This window comes from Agelaius tricolor, unplaced genomic scaffold (genome assembly GCF_023055355.1).
Source record: "Agelaius tricolor isolate 1412-34295 unplaced genomic scaffold, bAgeTri1.0.p SCAF_18, whole genome shotgun sequence".
In the NCBI taxonomy this organism is placed as follows: Eukaryota; Metazoa; Chordata; class Aves; order Passeriformes; family Icteridae; genus Agelaius; species Agelaius tricolor.
The window spans coordinates 7,797,069-7,814,846 of record NW_027269278.1 but is presented as its reverse complement, the minus strand read 5'-3'; the positions used below and the strand labels follow the sequence as shown (position 1 = coordinate 7,814,846).

Sequence of the window (17,778 nt, the reverse complement as noted above, 5' to 3'; positions counted from 1 at the left end):
TGCCTTTAAAATAACATTACTTGTGGTTTTTTAAATTAACATTACAGCACTCTGGCTGACAACCTGAAAAGCAATGGTCGGGGCCTTATGACAGTATTATTGCAGAGTACACAATCCCCATGCGTTAGCATTATCAGTGAATTTTAATTATCCCATTCCATATTCTAAGCCCTTCTGAAGTTGAATAAATATCTCAGTTCTGATCTGCAAGGATAATACTAGACAAAGCTTATTCTTTCTTTATACTCCTAATATCTAGATGTAATATGTCATGCAGAAAAGACCAGAGCACACTTCTTGTTAGGAGACACAACAGAAAACCTCCCTGGCTCATTACCTGTGGTGGAGTTGTCCAGCAGGTCCATTATTACAGAGTCAGCGCCTTTTGTGTAGACCACAATCTCCTTGGTGAGAGGGTGTCTCACCACTACAGACATCCTTTTCCTGACTGAGTCAAACCCCAGGGTGTAGAGGATATCAAAGGTCAGGAGTGTGCCCTGGGGCAGCTGCACCGTGACCTGCTCGGGCGTGCGCGACACCAGCATGAAGCCGTAGGCCTGGGCAGCATAGACCAGAGCTGCCTCGTCCGGGCTCTCGGCCTCGTAACAAAAGTCTGCTGGCACAGAAATGTTGGTTGCAGACCTAAAAACTTCATCCAAGGAAGCAGCACCGATCTCTGTGCTGCCCTTGTCCTGGAGTTCCTGGCCCCCACTGCTGGCAGAGCCGTCGTTGTCGTTGTCATTGTCACAGCTCTCCAGCACAGCAAGAGGCTCCTCGGTGTTCTTTGCACTGAAGCTGGCACCAAGCTGTGAGCTAGACTGAGATGATGAAAAAGATTGACTAAGGCTTGCTAATTTTAGCCTTTGAAATATCTGATGAATCTTCTCCAGGGTGATTCCTGAAGGTTTTATTGGTGGTGGGATTGTGACCTAGAAATAGGAGAAAAACGAAGGTTAAAAATAAATAAATGTGAACTTCAAGAGCCTTCTCAAAACCTCTCTCTACTTTTCTGCACCTAAATGACAATAACTGCAAATTTCCATTTTTCCCTCTCCTTCCATTTAACCGTGGTGGAAGGATTTAATAGAGAAGTCATATGAGAGATGCCATCCAAATTTGATGGTGATTTGTATTTCTGCTTCTGAAGCAAAGATGTAATGAAGCTCTTGTAGTTCTGTCAATTGCCTGGCAGATCAGAGAAAACCCAGTGTGTTCAACAAACTTCTTACAGCATATATAATACAAAATCTAAAAGAAAAAGTGCAGATCCTGGGGTAGCCTTAGCTGTCATCAAACATTATAAGACAAGCTAGGAAGGGATACACAGGCATGGAAGCGGTAGACATTACAGAAAATGTAAAGGAACTAGAGGACAACAATCAAACAAAGCATTTTTCACCACTTCAGTTTTCACTGGACACTAGGTTGTTAAATGGAAGCATGACCCATTTTCCTCGTGTATTTAAAGTTAGATTACCCTTTGTCTTGGCTTAGTAGCTGTGGAGACCAGAACCGTGTTGCAAATGGCGAGAGCAAGAAAAAAATCAGTAAAGGATGTGGAAGTCTTTGTGTGTATAAAAGGAGAGAAGCTCTCAGTCTGGAGGGCAGCTTCTCGCACTCGCCGCAGCAGCCTGCTATCAGGAGTCACGTCCTTTTCCTGGAAGAGAAATTACTCAGGATTATTTTCATTCACTCTTGTCCTCAAGGAAGAACTGGCAACTTCATAGACTTCTTGAATTTAGACCTAGAAAATGCCTTTTGTACTTAACATCTATGGAAAGGTGGTGTCTTTCAAAAAGCTGCATCACTAGATAATTAGAAGGAAATGCATCTTCAAAACGAAGATGATCTCAGAATTTTATTTCTTTTGAGATCTACTAAAAATCAGAAAATTCACTGCTGTGTACTTCACTTCAGCAGCAACTTTCTGAACTCAAAAGTTTCCTCTGGAAAAATTGAAAATTGACAGGCTAATTGTGGCATCAGAGACAGGTTTTAAAAACAAAACAATAAAAAAAATCAATATTTATCACAACAATTTTTCTTATCTTTTTCACATTAAGTGAAAACAGCGCTGACCTGAATTTTCAGCCTGAACATATATTAAAAACCCTAACTAAGCTAAAAAGAGAACTGAATAAAACAGCACTAATGATGATAATCATTTAAATTTGCCACCTTTTCAATGTTAACAATTTTGTTACTGAAAATGCCAATAAAAAATGGCTAGTGCCATTCAGTTTTAAGGTTTCCTCATTAACTTGATAGCATTTCTTCTACTTGATGGCATGAAAACCTGATGACCATGGGACAATGAAAATCTTTGTTAAATGTTTCTAATAGCAAGGCACTACTTATTGGAACTATTAAATCGAGAAGGAAATGTACTGTCCCTTAATTCATAAGAACTCCTAAAGGTAGAGAGTAAATGTTAATTTTCTATCGTGTTCCAGTTCTGAAAAATGGATTTTTCTTACAAACTTCTCTCTCTTGACATACACACAAGTCTACAAACACACTCTGTATACCAGGAGTACTCAGGATGCTGCAGATTTGTTAGTGATTTGTTAGTGAATCAGATGAAGTGATACAAGTTCCAAAGGGCAGGAACTATAGAGACACCAAAAATTTATTATTCCCATTTTATTAATAGGGAATTGGCTCAGGTGGCAAAGGATAGTACTATGTCTCATTTAAAGATCATACAGGGCAGGCTCTGTGCAATATCTAAATGTTTCTATTTTCACAATTGTCATAGGACATTAAAACAATTTATCCAGTTAGAGTGACACCTTTGAGCAGCTAAGGCTGGTTATTTCCATAAGAGCAGCTTAATGGTTTTCTACAAAAGAGGCATTTGATACTAGTTCCTCAGATACTGCTTCACAGTGAATTAAAAAAAAAATGTTTATTTCTAGAAGAAAAAGAAAAGGCCTGGCAGTAAAAAATGTAATTGGAAAATATACTGGCAAGAAATTTCTTTATCATCCTTCAATAGTCATGACCTATAAGAAGTTCTCAGAAGTCATGGCTCATGGGTTCTCAAGAATCCATGGAGATGTTCTCATCAACTCATGAGGTTTGGGCTGGAAAATACTGGGATAACAACAACTTAGAGAACTCTCTTATTCCAAGAACAGTAGGAGTTCTGAGTGGAACTTACTACATGACAGCAGAACTGAATGAAGTAAGTAGGATCTTATAACAACTGCAGCAGAGTTCTGAGAATTCTGCATTTATCAGACTATTTTTTTTTTAATAAAAAGATTTGGATGGGTTTTCCAGGCCTTTAACTTTAATTGGAATTCTAATTTTGAAAGTGTATGACCTTTTAGTGTTCACAAAAGCCTTGTCTGAAACGTCTGTTAAAAAACTTTCAAGACGAGCAGAACAGTCTGACTTTAATTAGGCTGTGGGTGAATTTGGGAAGCTTCAGACCTAAACTGCAACAGATCCTGCTCCCCCCAGACTGCAGCCTGCACGCTCCAATTGAGGACTCTGATTCTTTGTCTCCCCCTTCCCTCTCTTAGCTCCAGCAAGGCTTGGATTTCTCCTCTCTACCTGTGGCTGTTATCACATTAATTGAAGGGTCAGGACCACAATTAGACTAAGAATGATTTATTGCTTAGATAACATCAGTCTCAAAGGCCATGAGATTTATAAGACAGCAAGCAGTCAGTCTAAGATGGTCACAAGTTCTTTGTTGCAGACAGTATATAACTTTCTAATCCAATGGACAGTTGCCACAGAGTGTTTTGCTTTTCTAACCTGTCCCCTTGACTTCTTTCTGCTGCAATGTGGATAGTTTTGTCCAATAAGGTCTTACATGTACACATATATGTCTCTATTACAACATCTAGCTGTCTTCTAACTCTTAGCTTATTCTATTCAAACCACAATACTGAGACACTGAAATTTTCCAGAGCAGAAATCCAGTTTGATTTAGGTGAAATGTACATCTTTGAATTAAGTCTGTAGCTTGCAAACATAGCTGTTTGGTCTGACTCCTGACCCAGAGATTCTTTCGGATAAAAAATATTAGCGGCAAATGTCACTCGAAATCAGTAGAATGAATATGTATGGACCTATTGTGAAATTGCATGAATATGTATTTGAGAGGGAGATAAAAAAGAATCTGGAGTTCCCAGAGGCACACATGTCATTTTAGGGGAGCAATTCCCACATGCATCCAGCGCTGTAATAAACATACTGGCTTTACAACTTTCACAAAAGTTGTGGAGTTTGTTTGTTCCACAAATCAATACTACACTATACAACCCTTCATCATCTTATCTAATACACTTTCTTACTCAAGACATATTCTATAGAAACATAAGCTTATGATTTCTCTGTTCAATGTCTGTGTACCTTCCTTTCACACCAATCTAGACATCTCTAAGGCTGTGAATCAAACCCTCTTGAGTCGGTGAAGATTTATCTTTCGGATTCCCGCAGCTTTCCCTCCCAAAAGCAGCAGGTGGGGTAAGTTAGAAGGTGTTGGCCCAGGCTGCTGGTACTCACGATGGGGCTGCTGAAGGCCACCTGGGACTGGCTGCTGTCACGCCGACCCATGGACCTGCTCCTGGTGTGGCCCTTGGAATGCGCCCGGTCGCTCTGGCACCGCCTCAAAGGCCTCACCGTGCTGGGCTTGTAGGTGGCTGGTCTCTCCAGGTTCATGGGAGGAAGAGTGAAGTGCTGAAGCTTTGCAAAATCCACATTGTCTAAATCCAGCTCTCTCTGTGTTTTCAGTCGCCTGTCTGTAAAAGAAAAATGAAACCTGACTTCTGATTCTTCACTGATTTTTTTTTTCATTGTTTGAGAGGAATTCCTTGATCAGTTAAAAAACCTGAAACAAACTAAACCAAAGCCAAAACATTTCAAAAGCCATCACCAGAAAAATTTCACTGCCTGCTGTCCAGCAGTTTCTGGCAATTGCCACTGTCATTATTGCAAGAAAATAAAAATGTGTTTTCAAAGTGATCAGTCACTTTTATGGGCTTCTCTTAATGTTTTGTCTCTTCAGCTGCTTTTTGCAGTTGGAACAGGAGAGTGAAATATGGTAATTCACAAATCTGCTAATGTTTTCAGTCACAGAACACACACATCTTTTTGGCAGCTGCTTGCCAGCTGAACAGGATCCTTTCCACTACACAGAGCATGAAAGTAATGACGAAGAAGGAGCCTGAGTCAACACCATGAATTCAGAGCACGAGTGCCAGGATCCTCCAGACCCGGACTGCAGCCAGGATCCACTCCAGGAAATGAGTACCTGGATTTTTCATATCACACAGAAGGGTACGTTTACACAGTCACAGAAATAATTACTTTTGGACCCACTGAGTTTAAATATTAACTAGCATCAGTTTGTGAGCTTATAAAAAAGGTTGTCCGGTGTTCATTTAGAAATGAAAGAGAAAGTGTTCTCTTTGAATGCAGGGCAGATCCTGGAGGTGCCTGCAGAGGGATCTGGAAAACCTTTCCCATCTGCCTTCTGAATCATTTAAAACACCTTCACTTTTGTGAATCTCTGTAACAGCAGTCTCCCACAAAAAAGTGACTATTCCACAAAACTCTACATTTGATCAGAGGGCTCAGTATGTTTAGGTATTAATATTTAAATTAATGACATTTAATTGTTCGGACAAAAAAATCAAGTATAAAAAACTGTCTCTCACCATTTTCCTGATGGGAAAACTCAATTCCATCAATAGTACAGCGTCGAAATACCATTTTATTTTCTGTTAGTGTCCCAGTTTTGTCTGAGAAGATGTACTGGATCTGTCCAAGGTCTTCAGTAATGGTGAGGGCACGGCACTGGATGGGCAAATCTGCTTCTTCATCATACAGGTCAATGTCATTGTGAATTAAGAAGACTTGGCCCAGTTTGACCAATTCAATTGACACATAAAGAGATATGGGGATTAAAATCTGAAAGAGAGTTTAAATTCTCAGTGAGGGGCGAGATAAATTTCACTGCTTTCTACCAGCAATTAGTCCTGGCACAGGTTGAATGATTTCCAAAGAAACAGCTCTTCCTAGAGACATATTTTAGGACTGATGAATTCAGGGGTGAAAAAAATTCCTGCACACAATTGCGATGGAGAAACAGGGCTAAGTGGCAAACATAAGACTCAATTCCTAGAGTACTAAATTCAATGGTGGGTCTTTCATAGGATGCCCTTACAAAACACATTTTCTGGACATAGGATCATTCTCCCTTTTACCCTTCTGAAACTCTGAAAGGATGGACTAGCACAGACTCTTAGTGCAGAAAAGTTTCACAAACCATTACTTTGCACACAACACTTCCCACCCACAAGCTTCCTTGCCCTCAAAGAATAATGAATTCTTAAGATGCACAAATATTCTGTTTCAGTAATGAAGAATAATCCCCCAAGGAATCTCTGAGCAGCTCTGAAAGTTATATTCAAATTTTGTTAATATTAAAGAAATTCTGTCCACTTAAATCTCAGTGCTGACATCAAGAAATCTGAAAAGCAAATGTAATTTTTTCCCTCACCCAATAAAATATTCTTTCCCAATTAGGCTTAATCACACTCAGATATACAAGTATCCTACTTCTAATTTAGCTTCTTTCCTAGACCAGATGAACCATACCTAGTTATTATTCCCCACTGGCAAATGGCAATTTTTGTTTCACTGTTTTTCTGAGCTGCTAAGTGGCCTTCTTATTTTGGAATTCTGGATATAGGCAGAAAAAAAAAAAAGCTGGCATTTAGATGTAAATATCTTTTTTGCATTTGCTAGATATTCTGAGTTAAAGATATTGTACATATATATCCTTGTGGGGTTTCAATAGCAAGAAAATATGAAGTTAGAAAGAAAAAAAAAGAAAAAAGAAGCATTATTTCACACTTGGCTGGTTTGAAACACTCCTAGCAATATTTTCAAGGAGGATTAAGAAGGCACTGCACTGCTATTAATTGATATTAATTATTCATTAGTGATTATACTCAATTTTGCGTAGCTTCTTCTGTGGAGGTAACAGAGAGGTTTTTGTCTTTTACCTGCAACAGGATTATCATTGTCAGGAACATGTAGAAACCAGCAAGAACTGGAGCCACAAAATTGCCATTCTGGTCTGGGACATCGTAAGGTGGATGCTCCCAAAACTTTCCTGTCCAGATGCCATGCCCTGTAGGAATGAGGAACAAGACTGAAATGGGCTGGGCAGTGGAGTGAGGGACAAAGCTTCTGAAACGTGCAGATATGGACTGCTCTAACAAAGCAGAGAGAGAATTTCCAAAACAATGCTCCCCAAGCAATGCTGCAAATCTTTTGGAGAATGCAGAGCACCTGCAGAGCTCTGCAGCACATGCACATGATTGATATGTAAGTGACAAATGAGTATTCAGGGATATTTTCATTCACCTCTGCTTCATCAGGTGTTTCCCACAGCTCTTAGCTCTGCACAGATCTTTTCTCACTCAGTGTTTCCCTGCTGGAAGACTCCATCCCTATCACCTATCCATAAAAATCCTCAGAGCTGAAGACTCTTTTTCCTCTCACAGAAGTAAACCTTAGAATCTTTGTATATAGACAAACTAAAATATTTCTTATCCTCCCTGACCATTCTTGATTTCAATCTGTCTTTGCTAAGAGTTGACAAATGCCCTAAATTCAGTCTGGGCCACTCATCTTTACATTCCTTCAATTAAATCATATCTCAAACTGCTTCTCCCTCTGTGTTTTAAATACCAGCAGTAGATATCATTGCACTGCTACAACAAAGCCTCTGTTCCAGGACTTAACAACATCCCATCACAATTGTTTTACCACTTTCCATACTTTCCTTATTGAAATAAACTTTTGTAAAGGAGGGTACTAAATTTACAGCATCAGAAGCTTCCCACAGAGCTAAGGCAAACAACTTGGTTTCCCTCATTGCATAATTTGTCCAGATGCCAAAACCTCTATCAGTCCAGCTCAAATCAAACTTCCATTAACAGCAGTTAACCAAGCAGTTGTTTTGCAGCATCTGCCTACTGAAATGCTGCCAAAAATATTCAAATTATTTCAGCAATACTCTTTGGCTGCTTCAGACCACAGTCACATCTGAACAAGGAGAACTCTGCTCTACAAGCCACTTCTTACCCCAATTTATCACTGTGTGCAAGAACAATTCTGATAACTGATCCATCAGTGATACTTTTTCCTAGAACCCTAAATTCAGACAAGGCTGCAAAGCAACAACTCATGGCAGAGTCTCTGGACATTTGGGATGGCTGAAAGGTAATGGACTTTTTATGCTTTTACATGTTTAACTTAGACGAAGAATATTTTGTTTTAACCTGACTAGATAAATTATTTTTCAAATGCTGATTTTTTTCATCTCAGACTTCTTTTAACCTTAAATTGAAGGACTTTATTACTCAAGAGCCCCTACACACCAGACAAGGCAAGTCTCTACATTCACATGACAGCAGCCAGGGAACAAGGAAAATAAAATCTCTCGTTCACACAGATCTCAGTTGTGAAACTGAAATCCCATTTTGGTGCCAAAAGTCCCACTGCAATATGAAGCAGTGATGCTAAAGCAGTGATCAAGCCTGTTCAGTTGTTCATCTGTTTTGGATGGTCCTTACTTCCCATGGCATCCCACCTGATGACTGACTGGTGCCACATGACATTCCTCCAGGGCAGGCACAGGAAAACTTGATTTGGCTGTTGCTAAATCAGAGCAGTAGCACTGAGTAAGCTGGCACTGAAACAAGATCCATTAAAAGGAAAAGGGGCTCATGGGAGCCCCTGTCATCTCCTTAAAGCATCGCCCTATTCAAAAGTCAGTACACTTAAAATTTGGTCCTTTGCTCTGAATGATGAGATCCTGTTAATTCTGGCCTGCCTGGGACAGATTGCCATCAGAGCTGCAAGGCAAGCAGGTGCTTGCACACAGTGAAGATGATCTTTGTGAGATTACCAGTCCAGTAAACTCCAGTCAGTTACCAAACACCAGTTAATAAATTCACACGTGGTCACCAGCAAGGACCCCAGAAAAATGCAGGATACTGCAACATAAGCAATTAATCCATTTCACAGCCTGATGTAAAGGGGCTTTTGAGAAGGAAGCAAGCTGTGGAGGATGTAAACTGAATGAATTAGCTATGAGCAGCTCATAGGTTCTAAATTGTGTGTCTCTGTTTAATACCACTCCCAAACATATCAGAGGAAGACACTACTGAAATGAAAGTAAAGCAAAATCATTTTACTTTTGCTGCTATGCACAAGGAACAAACACCCCCTCAGGAGGGAAGGAAAATCTCAGCTGACAAATATCCATTCCTACAATGATTCCTACAAGTCCTACAGGATGGCTTTCTCTTGCTTTACATGTTTGATACCATGGTGGGGATGAATCTTATCTGAAACATTTATAGCCACGTTTTCTTCACCTGAATTGCTCAGATTTGCCATTTTAACTCATTGGAAAGACCAAAGAGCCTAAAGACCCCAAGAGCATTCAGCTGTAGATCTCACTCATGTCTGTAACATCCATTTTAATCACCATTTGGGAAATAGACTTTTGTCAGTGGTTCATACCTACAGCTCCAACAAGGCACATCACAAGCAGGAGTCCCACACATGAGAAGATGTCCCTGTTCATCCTCTGCTCGATCCTGCTGCGCTTGTAGCGAGGGCCGCTGTTGTTCAGCATGGCCTTCGTCTCATGACCTTCCAAACACAAATGAACATTATCATGCTTATGTAATAGTTTGCATTTTGGTTTGGTTTTTAAAAAAGTATTCTCCCCCCAGCTGAGGGCAGGCTGACTAATGTTGACATTCAGAACTTTCCTTGTCCATCTTCCTATTTGACAGAGTCTAAATATTGCAGTTTACCAAAAACCTCCATTATATCACAGGTTTCAGCTGTCATATACATTTTTCTGTCCCAATGATAGCAGATTAAGTAGGATCATAAGGTTTATATAAAATATCAAAGCCAAATAACCACAAGAAGAACAAGAAAATGAATGATAGTATATTCTGGCATTTTATGAACAAATTGTTTAGGTGCTATACAGATTCCTGAAACCTAGATTTGAATATTTTTCAGCAGCAATTCAAAAGGCACTAGATACATTTTGTATATTAAATAAAATTCAACAAGTCAGTGAAAAACAGTAATATTTAGCTTTTCATTATTTGATTGTAAAGTGCTGACAAAACAGTCATATGAGAAATAAAAAAATCCCCAATCCTTAAACTTAGTGAGATAGAGATGAGCAGCTATAATAATAATAATGAAAAAAAAAGGAGTGCTGCAAGAAGTCAAGAAGCAGAAATTACTTTTTCAGTTCTATTAATGTTATCTAAATTGTGGCTCCACAACTGGGATATCTGGACACCATCTGTTGTTATATTGATTTGTATATTTTATGTTTATTTCTGCAGTCCTTTTCCCTGAAAACACAGACCCTGCAGGCTTGTATTTAGTTTTCATTTGTATGTGCATGATGTGTGTGACAAGGACTGTTTTCCAAACTGCCTTTTAGGTTTCTCTAGGGAAGTGTTTTAACTCAAGATCTGGAAGTTAGGTGCAGTTCAATCACACCTGCTGGATTCATTCCAGGTTTACATCAGTGGTTATTAATTAAGAAGAGAGCTAGAGAGAAAATTAGTCTCCAGCCTTATGTTCAGGACATTCACTCAAGAGCTGGGGATCCTGGCTTAATATTCCAATGGATATGTAATTATTTACAAAACCTGGAGCTGTGTCAGTGGGACCAGTTTATGCTACCAGTGCTTCTGTCCTTCCAACTCACACATAAGCACAAACCCTCTTGTTCCCCTTAGGCAGCTATTCAGTGTACAGGCAGGAGATTTGTGCTCCCTCCCATACAGGCAGAACTCAGAACAAACCCTAAGCCTTCCCTTTGGTGAGCAAAATCTCTTAACCACAGAGCTACACTGAAGGGGACAGCACTGCTGCTGCATTTCTGTTCCTCCAGCAGCTGTGTGAATCTTATTCCTCACTTTTCTTTTATGTCAGGTGTAATGGAATGCTTTGTATTGAAATCAAAACAAGTCAAAGCCCTCTAATCCCTCCCAGAAAGCCCTCAAAGAAGTGTTGATGAATTTATTTCAGGAAGAAATCGTGATGAGCTTATTTCCAAATATCAGTTCTACCATTCCTTTCCACTTCAGGTGATCATCAGGAAAAGAACAGTTCTGTAACAGTTATCACCTTCTAAGGACCAGAAAATCAGAAATATAGGAAATAAACAGCTTTGTTCTCCTCTAATCCTCACCCTTTCCTGTGCTGTAAAGCACAGCAGCTCACCTACCCCCCTATTGGTACCTTGTCTCTATTTCTGGATGCTGATGGGCTCATCTAAAATTTTCTGGTACTTTAGTATATGAAAAGCATATAATTCTTGCTGCTGTCCCAATCAGAATGAGAAAACTGCATTGGCTGTCACTCTGTAATGAGGTTTTTGTGTTTTATGCTATTGCTTTGTGTAGAACAATTTGGGTAGCCATGAAAAGTAGAACTGTCCTCGGGTCAGATGGGAACTGCACAGACCAAGCAATTGCACTAAGTGATGGCTGCACTCCTCACAAAGGCTCCCATTAGAAAGAAAGTTTGAGGAGTAATAGAGTCATAAAAATGGAAAGTGTGCCATCTTATTATGTGACTGATCTTGATTGTTCAGAAAAGGTCACAGACCATGATTAAAAGCCAGAGTATAATCAATGTCAAAGAACCCTAGAAATGAGGCTGATACTGACTGAAGCCAGTCTAATTTTAGGGAAAAAAAACCCCAAAACTTTTATGCTGACATTAACAATAAGAACTCAGTTGGAAATTGATTTGAAGACCTACTCCTATGAAAACCACCATGTCTTGGGTAAAACTTTAAAACTCCAACCTTTTCTACTGGCAGCTTAAATAACATAAATGGAGATCCACATTAGGATCTGTGCTACTGATGAAGGGAACATACTGGGAAATCTGAGCTAAACAGGAGAAAATGAGGAACTGCAACAGGAGAAGGGAAGATAAATTACCCCAATTATATCAGGAATGATCCCCACTGAGATTTTTATACAGTAGCTGCTTTAAAAAAAAAGATTACAGAGTTTGGCTCTGGCTCTCCTCCTCTGCCCAGTGGGCACCACCCTTGCATGGGGTGTTCACAGTGAGACACCTGCAAAGGCAAAGCTGCCTTGGAAACATTTGGGAGCTGCAGATTCAGAGTCCAGTTGTGGAGCAGTGAAATTTTCCTGTTGTCAGGAAAATTGTGCCAGGCTCTGGAGATTAATCTAAGCTAAATGACTCTCATAAAGGCGTAACTTCTCTTTTCTCTTAGGTGGCTCAACCCTGAACCCCTCGCTGCTGATTAGGCATAAAACAGTTAATATAACTCTACTGGAAAGATAATAATAGCTAATGGGATTAATTGTTGTGCTTGAATTGACTTTTATTTAATCTGCAAAGAAGAGGGAAGCTGATACACTCTGTCTGATGCAGAAGAGGACACAGCTGGCAAAGCCAATGATAAATCATGCTCACTGAGCAAAAGCAGTGGTAACACTCCAAAGGTAAAAGATGCTGAGGAACAGATGAAGTGACCCACTGCTGAACCTGCCACTGCTGCATTTGATCTGGGCACCAACACTGCCTCTCTTTGTCCATGTCTCCTGCATGAAGTTCATGGTTGCACAGACACACTCTGTCTGTGTCAGCACAAACCTGAGCTGCTGCTGCCTTTTCTGTCACCTCCAGCTGCTGCCTCACTGCCTCCTGCATGCTGGCACTGGCACAGATTGAATGGATGAATGAAATTCACAGATGAATTTTTTTTTTTTTCCTAATTAGCTCTTTAGCTGCTCCAGTTTCTACCCTGAGGAGCCAGTGAGACCTCCCTTAGGGCAGCTGTGTAGATTTTATGACAGATGGAATTAGTGATATAGCAAGAGCTGAGGGTTAAATACACCTGAGCAATTTTTTACTTGTCTGGATATTTTTACAAGATATTTGACATGCACAAGGATACTGTCACTTGCCAAAGACCCAGTGCAAGACTTGCTGGCTTTGGAGATGGATGAGTAGTACCTTAAAAAAAAAGTTATATACCTTTTCTGTGCACTACCAGTTTTTAAAACAAAATGTCTAATTAGGTTGTAATATTAGACTATATAGTTATTTTTTTAAGGATATTTACAGGGAAGTTCTCAGTTTACCTAAATAAAAAGTCCATCTTACCTGCATATATAACGATTCCTGCTGCAGCCTCAGTATTTCTGATTGTACATCCACGAAGCAAGAGGTTTTCAATGTTGAGACCTACCTGTTCATGGTTTGGCTGCTCCCTAGAAGAAATATAATCAAATAGGGCAATTAATTTTTCTCTTCTAATGGAGTGTTAAAGAAAATTTTCACGTGCATGTCTGTTTCAAGCTGAAATAAAGTAATTTTGTAGGCCCTTTTTTGCTTTTATTTTCCTCAGCTCCAAGGAAACTTTTCCAGCAAAATGTTACAGAGAAGTCCAAGTCTTTCTTTTAAAGACCACTTGCACAATGTGTGTCATGATGCCAATACAAAGCAAGTTTGGCTTTCACTTGGAAATTTATCTGGCAGATTCAATATCTTATAAAAGAAAACAAGAGTCACTTTGCAACTTCTTACAGCCAAATTTATTTTAGAAAGATGAGCAGAGGTTCAGATGAATACATCTTCACCCTGCAAGAGCCTCTGTGACTCCATCAGCCACCAACAGTCTTTGTGAATCTCACTTCACTGAAGCAGCCTTTGGGCTGAGGAGCTCTTCCTGTTCTCATCCTGGACACAAGACTTTTCATCCTGGCCAGAGGTGCCCCATCACTCACCAGATCCTTCTGCCTGCACCACAAACTGGTGAAAACCAAAATGTCAGGGCCCATCAGGCAGGAAATTTGTTGCTTGCCTCTGAAAATTGATGGCACACACCTGCCCCTACCCACAGCTTTCATTTTACACTGGTAGGTTCTTCCTGAGATCTTTACCAAAGCTGAGAGCTTCTATTTCAGATGCTCTGTCTTGTTCTGTTATATAAAGGTCAGGGTGGGAAAAGACCTTCTTTTTCCTAGAATAATCATTTCTCTCTACTTTCTATTTGGAATTCTGTGTTTCATTTGCCAGCAAATAGTCTCATCTCTCAAATGAGGGGCAAGGCTGGGTGTTATATTAGAGCAAAGTGAAGTCCAATGTCTAAGTGCAGCTGCACATGATTACACAACTTAAACTTGCCAAGGGAAAAGGTGTAGGTGTCAACAGCTTACAGCTGGTGGAATTGTAAAAACATAATGCCAGAAATCTATTTTTCTTGGAATCTAAATTCAGCCTTGGGGAACTCATTTAATAGAAGCCTTCTTGAATCCCCTTGAACAGAATTTTCTGTGATTGGACATGTCAGATGGATGTCACCAAGTTATTTCTTATCATTTTTATCAGAGACTGCTCCTGCTATTTTATAGAAAGGCAGTAGAGGCTCAGTAATTTATTAAGGGTTCATGGACAAGAAGGTAGCCTGCTCCAAATAATTTGTGTTTACAAAATAGCTCAAATCCCAGCAGACCAAAGACAGAAACTTCACTAACTCTCAGCAAGGAATTTTCCCCACCAAATCCTTTCTTCTGTTCCTGAAGAGGGGAGAGAAAGGCAGCTAATTCCATGTTCCATCAAGCAAGTGAGATAATAGGCATTCACCAAGGAGATTTCTGTCACAGACTTTCAGCTGAGAGTTGAATATTTTGAGGCCAGTCCTGAGTGCTAAGGGTGTGTATTTGTGTGTGTGTTTCCTTGTGTCATATCTCCTACTTTTCTATAATCTAAGTGCTCTTTGCTAATTGGAGGGATTGCTTCAATTTAGATTGTACCCAGTGTGCCCTGAAGCCAACAACCACAGCCAGCAATCAATACAAACTCGACCTCTTTTTCCCTTGTAAGAAATTGCAGCAGAGGAGAATTGGCATTGCTGTTAGAGGCACCATTCTTACAGGGCACAGCCTCAAAACCAGGTTAGGTATGGTCAGTGCTAATGGAGACACTCCCTGGTTTGCTCTGTCAGAGAGCCAGCCATCTGCAGCTCCTCCAGGTGCAACACTCTCACTGCTTCTTGCAGAGCCATTAATTCCTAGTTTAGCTTTTGGTAAATTTAGCAAAGCTGGGGCATGGGTGAGGATGCTGGCACACTCATGCAGTTCAATTATTTGCATGACAATGGGGCAGGCATTTGGTCTGGGGCAGTAGGAACTTTGGACAACTCTCTGCTGTGGTGTGGGAATAATCTGCTCTGTGTTGGAGGGTAAGAGAATGTTAAGACATGAGCCATGACACAGAAATTTGCCTTATAATTCATAAATGGGGTTAAATCTGCTGAATTTGCTGTTATGCCTGTACCAGAATTATTTAATGAAGAAAGACAAAAAAGAAAGCTACCCTACTTTTTTATACTAGTCTAGTGCATCAGTTCAATAGCATTTTGCATGCATGTTTGACTTTTCTACCTTTCTAATAAGAAGAAACACTGGATTATTAGGTCTCAGACACCTTTTCCCTGTGGCTGTAAAGGTGAAGAAACCAGAGCCATGCAGATGGATACCTTAAACAATTGGAAGGATTTATCTAAAATCTAGTTTAGTCCAATCATCAGGTCAAATGTACATGAGCTTATGTCTAAGTTTTGAAGAGAGCTGAATCTCTGTGAAAATAATTTGTAGGAAACAACTGTAAATGCAATGCCAAGCCTTGGTTCTACCTTGCCACAAAACAGAGTCCAAGTCTACATTTTATATTGACTTCTGGATCTGGGAATAGATAATAGTGACAACCATCAATTTCCTCAAAATATGTTCCTTCTATCCAATTCCTCCAAGAGGACTATCAAAGTACAGATCAAAAATGCATTTATGGATAACAAATACTTACATGTAACCTTTGAATTTATTGAGATCATTGTTTGGCATTTCACAGACGATGGTGTTTTGGAAAAATTCTGGTTCAAACACAGTATCCTACAAGAGAAAACACACTGAGTGTCAGATCCAATGAGTATTTGAAATGCTAAACACCAAAAAAAGCTTAATTTAGACCACCAGGGCTGGAACACTTGCCCTAGCAGGAGATACAAAGACATTTTAACTCATTCAGCCTGAAGCAGAGCTTCAGAAGGGCTGAGTATTTCCTCATCTTGGAGTAACAACTGGTTAAATTAAGTGAAGAAAATGCTGTGTACTGAACAAGACATCACAGATGCCAATTAGTGGAAACACCTGTCTTCATTTTAAGTGAATATAACAAAGATAGGAGATTTACATTAAAGATTAGGAGGAAATGCTTCCCTGTGAGGGTGGTGAGGCCCTGGCACAGCTGCCCAGAGCTGTGGGTGCCCCATCCCTGGGAGTGTCCAAGGCCAGGCTGGATGGGGCTCTGAGCAAGGACTCATGGCAGGGACACCTTCCACTAGGCCAGGCTGATTCAGAGCCCAGTTTAACCTGGCCTTGGACACTTCCAGGGATAGGGCACCCAAAAGTTCTCTGGACAACCTATGCCAGGGCTTCACCCCCTGAAAGGGAAGAATTTCTTCCTAACATTTCATTTAAACCTACTCTCTGTCAGTTTTAAGCCATTCCCCTTGTCCTGTCCCTCCATGCTCTTGTCAATAGTCTCTCTCCACCTTTCTTGCATCCTAAACTGAAGAACTAAGCCCATTAGTTCTAACCCAACTGAAGAACTAACTAATATGTATTTATTTCCTCCCTGTTTAAAGAGTCACTTTATAGGCAGAATTACATCTGAGGGGGTTTCAGGCAGTTCATAAATCACAGGACCAAGCAAAGCTCAAAGAACAAGGAAGAAGCTGGCACACTAAAACCTGCAGTGTGATACCACATCCACTGGGGTTTTTATCCAGGACACTGTTTACACAAGCACACCACAAGAGCAGGGTGATCCAGGAAGTTTTGTCAGCTCTGACCTCCTGAGCACTGGCTGCCACCAGGGCCAGAATTGCATTCCACCCTGTTCATGTAACAGGAGTTCTTAAGTATAGACTTTCCTGGGCACACAGTTTATCTCAATAATAACTCAAAGTCTAAAGAAAATCACCATGAATAGGCAGTCAGGGGCATAATTTAGCACAGGGGTATTTTCTGATATAGTGGAAGACTTCCACACATTATGAACAACTGGGGCAAAAGTTTGCATTTTGTGTAATGGCAGAGCACCCTGTTCTTGTCTAAAAGGAAAAATAGGTAGAAAATCTAACATGTAAATTAGAACTATGTGACAAAAATGCAACATTTTAAAAACGTTAAGTAGCCAGATTGCTGTTTTTCTGCTAAATCTTTACATATTAAAATTTAGAGGGTGTTTCAGGAACAAAACCTCTCCCTAATCATCACTGGAAGGCACTAGAAAAGGCCTGTGCTATGCCACAATATGAGACAGCCCTTAATTGTCTTTGAAAAGTGATTTCCATTTGAACAACAAGCGAATAACACGAGTACACCCCTGATCTCAACTGGCCATGGAAATGGTGTGCTTTGTTTAATGTCTGGTTGCTCCATGGCAGCTGTGTCCCACACACCAGTAATCCCAAAAGATCTTCCTAGTGGCACTGGTAATAATTGCTGAATAAATTAATGTAATTCCTAGAATTATCTGAGAGGTTTTATTTCCTGTCTGCTGGAGTGATTCCAATGGAACAAAGTTTTCCTCCTCGTGTGCTACCACTCCTTGTTCTGGGTTATTTGAAAAACTGCCCTGCTGTTT

General features: G+C 40.1%; 1 protein-coding gene across 2 annotated transcripts in view; it reads right to left on the bottom strand.

The window, feature by feature from the left end:
• ATP10B (ATPase phospholipid transporting 10B (putative)) overlaps positions 1–17,778 on the bottom strand; it is a 48,876-nt gene that overhangs the window by 16,012 nt on the left and 15,086 nt on the right. For both annotated transcript variants that reach the window (XM_071443147.1, XM_071443146.1), the window contains 8 exons: positions 15,934–16,019; positions 13,231–13,337; positions 9,562–9,693; positions 7,029–7,156; positions 5,676–5,928; positions 4,522–4,757; positions 1,478–1,657; positions 338–929 (listed from right to left, as the gene is read on the bottom strand). In XM_071443147.1, coding sequence (XP_071299248.1) covers positions 338–929; positions 1,478–1,657; positions 4,522–4,757; positions 5,676–5,928; positions 7,029–7,156; positions 9,562–9,693; positions 13,231–13,337; positions 15,934–16,019 — 1,714 coding nt within the window. The remainder of the gene's footprint in view (positions 1–337; positions 930–1,477; positions 1,658–4,521; positions 4,758–5,675; positions 5,929–7,028; positions 7,157–9,561; positions 9,694–13,230; positions 13,338–15,933; positions 16,020–17,778) is intronic.